Raw genomic sequence first — 5,000 nt, 5'->3', positions numbered from 1 at the left:
TGCCATGTCACCCACGCACGCTCACACCTCATCTCACTCGCTCACCACCGCTGCCTTCTCCTTCTTGACCTTCTTGTCCTTCTTCTTCTTGTCCTTCTTGTCCTTCCTCGCCTTGCCTTCGATCTTCCCCTCCTTCGGCCCATCGTCCATCGTCATCTTTGCCTTCTTGGCCGCGTGCTCGCCAGCATCTCCAGTACCGCCAGCATCTGCTGCCTCCACCTCTCTCTTTTCACCATGCCCCCTACCCCTACCTCTGCCCCTACCTCTGCCCCTACCTCTGCCACCACGGCCACCACGGCCACCACGGCCACGACCACGCTTTGCTGCCTCTGTTCGTTCTGCAACAATCTCCTCCGCTTCCATCAGCACATCCGTGCTTGGCTGCACGCGCATCTTGTACTGCGCAGGCTTCATAAACACCAGCGTCTGTGTGTGTGTGTGTGTGCGTGTGTGTGGTAAGCGTGTGTGAATGAGTGTGTGTCGTTGGTGTGTGTGTGTGTGTTGTTGTTGTTGTTGTTGGTGTGTGTCGTTGGTGTGTGTGTATAGTGTACGTGAAGGTGTGAATGAGTGAGAAAGTGCAGGTGTGTGAACGAGATTGTGTAGATAGTCTGTAGATCGTGTAAGAGCCAGTTTATCAAACAGAGACTCGAATCCTGGGATGCTCCCCATCACCTCACGTCCATCAGCAAGCACAAGCCCTTCCCTCCCCCAACACACGCACACACACACACACACACCTTGCATCTGGCTGCCGCCTTGTCGGACTCTGCGTCAAACTCCTTTGCCTCTGCCAGCGTCGTCTTGTGGCGGTACCCTGGGAAGAGCTGGGCGTTGAAGTCGAGCATGCCTGCCAGCACCAGGCCGGCCTCTTTCCCAAGCGCAGGAATGTCCCAGCCGCTGTAGGGGAGGCTGCATACGAAGGACGCAAGGGGCACGCGCGGGGAGAGATGAGGCTGAGATGTCCACGCGTCTGAAAAGCACAAAGCCTACGGTTTCTCTCTCACACACGTACACACTCACACACACGCATGCACAGTGCATGCGAACGAACCCTGACCCTCACAATCGCGCGCACACACACACACACACACACACGCACACACACATCTTCACGCACACACACACGCACACACACACACACGCACACGCACACACACACGCACACACACACACACATCTTCACGCACGCACGCACCTCATTTTGATGGTGATGTGAACTTGGCCGTTGGGATGGAGGACAAACGGGGATGAGAAGAGGAAGCGACGAACCAGCTCTTTGTTCAGATGCACACGCTGCTCCCCCGTGTGCGGGAAGTTGAACACAACGCGATGGAAGTACTCGCGCTGCTTTGGAAAGTGGTTGTGCAAGTTGCCGGCATCGATGTCGTGTACGACCTGCGCTCCGCCGCGCTTGATCGCGCCAATGTTGCGCTTGCTGGCCTTGTACTTCTTCTCCACCTCCTCCAGGCTGTCATAGGAGGTGGCGACGAGGCGATCGGCGTGGCCGCCAACATGCTCCACCAAGCCCGCAGAGAAGCTGAAATCGCCATCGCCCACAACCAGGATGCGGTGCGTGCTCTTGTACTTGACATCCGCCGTTGCCCTCTCCCGATCCTCCCCGGCTGTGGGCTTGGGCGATTTCTCGGGCCGCTTTCCTTCGCGGGTCTGCTTTGTTCTCCCAGCCGGTGGTGCATATTCCACTTGATGGTCTGCGCGTCCTCCGCGTCCTCCGCGTCCTCCGCGTCCTCCGCGTCCTGGCCCACGACCACGGCCACGACCACGGCCACGACCACGGCCACGGCCACCCCTGTCACCACCTCGACCTCCCCTGAATCCACTTCCTCGATCACCGCCTTCTTCTCTACCACCCCTGAACCCTCCTCCCCTGCCACCACCACCACCACCACGACCACCCGTGAATCCTCCTCTGCCACCACCACGACCACCACGACCACCCCTGAATCCTCCTCGGCCACCACCACCACGACCGCCACCTCTGCCACCACCACCACGACCACCCCTGAATCCACCCCGGCCACGACCACCACCCCGGCCACGACCACCACCACGACCACCACGACCTCCTCTGCCACCGCGCACCAACATCATGTCTCGTGTGTTCGGCCACGAGGGTTGCGGAAAATTTGCAATGATTCCCGACATATCACCGAATTACATCATGGCAGTGGCGTTGGGCCAAGAAGGACAAGCAACTCACATCGAAGAGAGAACACAAACCAAGCTAACGTTGTTGCTTGCTTGCTTCATCATCATTCACACCTCCTTGACTTGCTTCACCGACTGAGCGGTGCCTGCGAACGACAGACGATCAAGGTAGAAGACGGCAGCGAGAACACATGATGGTGGTGGCTGCTACGGTGCGAGGCGTGTTGCGCCGCGCCGCTGCAACGCGACAAACAGCAGCGATCCCTCCACAGCCATCGATCGTGGCCACTGGCATGCTTCAGGCACAGCGACATGGATTCGCAACATCATCGTCCACCGCATCGAAAGACAACAGTACCACCACAACTACTGCAACTGCTACAACCAGTGCTGCTGCTGCGACAGCTGCTGCCGCTGCTGCGACAGCTGAGAAACCAGTGTCTGTCACCATCAACGGCAAGCCGTGCCAGGCATCGCTGGGCCAAACGATCCTTGAGGTTGCTCGCGACAACAACCTGTTCATCCCCACCCTGTGCTACCACCCCTCCCTCAAGCCCGTCGGGACGTGCCGCCTCTGCCTTGTGGACGTCGGCGGCAAGAAGACGGTAGGTTCGGAGGAAGATGAGAAGGGTCACGCACGTGTGCCAACAAGCGCCGCTGTGCGATGGCGTCCCCTGCCGCTGTTGGATGTTAGTTGGGTTGGTGCTGCTGCTGCTGCTGTTGCTGCTGCTGCGATCTCTGCCTCATATGTCGTTGTGACAATGGCGATGCATGCATGCTTGCACAGGTTCCCGCGTGCGTGACTGGTGTTCAGGACGGGATGAATGTGCTCACGCACACAAAGGAGATTGAGGACGAGGTGCAGACCCTGCTTGCTCTTCTGCGTGCCAGGCACCCCATGAAGTGTGCAACTTGCCCCGTCAACGGCCAATGCGAATTCCAGGTATGGTGTGTATGTGTGTGTATGTGTGTGTATGTGTGTGTATGTGTGTGTATGTGTGTATGTGTGTGTATGTGTGTATGTGTGTATGTGCGTGTGTGTGCACGATGTGTGTGTATGTGCGTGTGTGTACACGATGTGTGTGTGCACGATGTGTGTGTGTGTACGCGATATGTGCTTACATGTTTGTGTACATACATGCGTGCGTCTGCGTTCTGCCAGGATCTGCTGATGCGGTATCAGGTGGAGGAGCCCGCTTTCTTTGGCCATGAGGACCGCAAGTCCGCTGTTGGCCGCACGCACGATCACTCCTCCCCCGCCATCCAACTCGACCTTGACAAGTGCGTGCTGTGCACACGCTGCGTGCGCGCTTGCCAGGAGATTCAGGGCATGAGCATTCTTGGCATTGCGTCGCGTGGGCCATACGAGTCCGTGTCACCTATCATGGGCAAGGAAATTGCAGACACGCCCTGCATCAGCTGCGGTGCGTGCACGGCCGTGTGTCCCGTCGGCGCCATCACAGAGGTGCCGCACCTCTTCAAGGTACTCCATCTGCTGGAGGGCGACTTCACACACGAGGACCTGACACGCGACGAGATCACGCGGCTTGGCGGCATGCCCACCGTGCGCCACCACCTCACGCGTGCGCGCCAGGTCAAGACCATGGGGGACGTGTGCGGTGCACAGCAGGCCAAGGCCGGCATCAAGGTGGAGGAACAGTCACCATCGTCACCACAATCCACGTCAGCAGCACCATCAACAAAGCAGCCATCAGCAAGCAACACCACGTCCGCAGCTCCAGAGACGAGCAAGAGCCGACTGCGCCGACCCATCACTATTGTGCACACTGCGCCTGCTGTGCGCGTGACCCTTGGTGAAGCCTTTGGCATGGAGCCTGGCAGCATCTCCACGGGCAAGCTGGTCAGCGCCCTTCGCGCCGTGGGCTTTGACTACGTCTTTGACACTAACGTGAGTCGTCGGTGTACGTGTATGCTTGTATGTATGCATGCTTGTTTGTGAATGTGTAGGTGAATGTGTGTGTGTGTGTGTGGATGTGTAGGTGAATGTATGTGTGTAGGTGAATGTGTGTATGCGTGTGTGTGGATGTGTAGGTGTCTGTGTGGTGATGGTTTTCATGTTTGGCGTGTGATTTTGAGCACGCTTGCGTGTGTATGTGTGTGTGTGTATCTGTTGTGACATACGTTGGTTGGGGCATCGATTGGGTGTGTGTGGTTGGGCAACTTCAACACGTTTCAACACACGTTACGTTTGGGCCCAATTTTGAAAACGGTTCCAAACGGTTGGGGATCGACCCCGCGGTGTTGCTTCTGACGCACCCAAATCAAGTGACACGTCATCGCTGATGCTCATGTGTGTCCTCGTCCGTGCTTGTTGTCGTCGTTCTTGTTGGTTATGGCGTTGTTGTTATGTTGTTGTTGGTGGTGCTGGATGGTGCGTGATGTCTCGGACAGTTTACGGCAGATTTGACGATTATGGAGGAAGGCACCGAGCTGCTTGAACGCGTGCGCACGGGAGGCGTCTTCCCCATGATGACCAGCTGCTGCCCAGGATGGATCAGTGAGTGCCAACACCTTAGCGTTGTGTGATGAGATTTCTGTCCTTTGTAGCTTTCGCTCCTACTTTCTGTTGCCTCTCGCTTCGTGTGTGAGCACCCTTACTCACACACACACACTCTCTCTCTCTCACAACCACTCACTCACTCACTCACTCACTCACTCACTCACTCACTCACTCACTCACTCACTCACTCACTCACTCACTCACTCACTCACTCACTCATTCACTCACTCACTCACTCACTCACTCACTCACTCACTCACTCACTCACTCACTCACTCACTCACTCATTCACTCACTCACTCACTCACTCACC

The 5,000-nt window shown here is 57.1% G+C and overlaps 2 protein-coding genes across 2 annotated transcripts in view; one reads left to right on the top strand and one right to left on the bottom strand.

The window, feature by feature from the left end:
* PTSG_12108 (uncharacterized protein) overlaps nucleotides 1–2,109 on the bottom strand; it is a gene marked incomplete at its 5' end in the record, with an annotated part of 2,159 nt that extends 50 nt beyond the window's left edge. The window contains 3 exons of the mRNA XM_004994829.1: nucleotides 1–426; nucleotides 738–909; nucleotides 1,196–2,109. The exon at nucleotides 1–426 is cut by the window's left edge and continues 50 nt beyond it. Coding sequence (XP_004994886.1) covers nucleotides 34–426; nucleotides 738–909; nucleotides 1,196–2,109 — 1,479 coding nt within the window. The 3' untranslated portion in view covers nucleotides 1–33. The remainder of the gene's footprint in view (nucleotides 427–737; nucleotides 910–1,195) is intronic.
* A 58-nt stretch (nucleotides 2,110–2,167) lies between these two features.
* Nucleotides 2,168–4,840, top strand: PTSG_03987 (Ferredoxin:4Fe-4S ferredoxin). The gene is made up of 4 exons (XM_004994828.1): nucleotides 2,168–2,771; nucleotides 2,954–3,109; nucleotides 3,329–4,075; nucleotides 4,579–4,840. Exons 1-4 carry the CDS (start codon nucleotides 2,358–2,360, stop codon nucleotides 4,711–4,713), a joined length of 1,452 nt encoding a protein of 483 aa, XP_004994885.1. The 5' UTR covers nucleotides 2,168–2,357; the 3' UTR covers nucleotides 4,714–4,840.
* The last annotated feature ends 160 nt before the right edge of the window (nucleotides 4,841–5,000 follow it).

This window comes from Salpingoeca rosetta (assembly GCF_000188695.1).
Source record: "Salpingoeca rosetta unplaced genomic scaffold supercont1.9, whole genome shotgun sequence".
Lineage (NCBI taxonomy): Eukaryota > Choanoflagellata > Craspedida > Salpingoecidae > Salpingoeca > Salpingoeca rosetta.
This window is presented reverse-complemented; position numbering and strand designations above follow the sequence as displayed.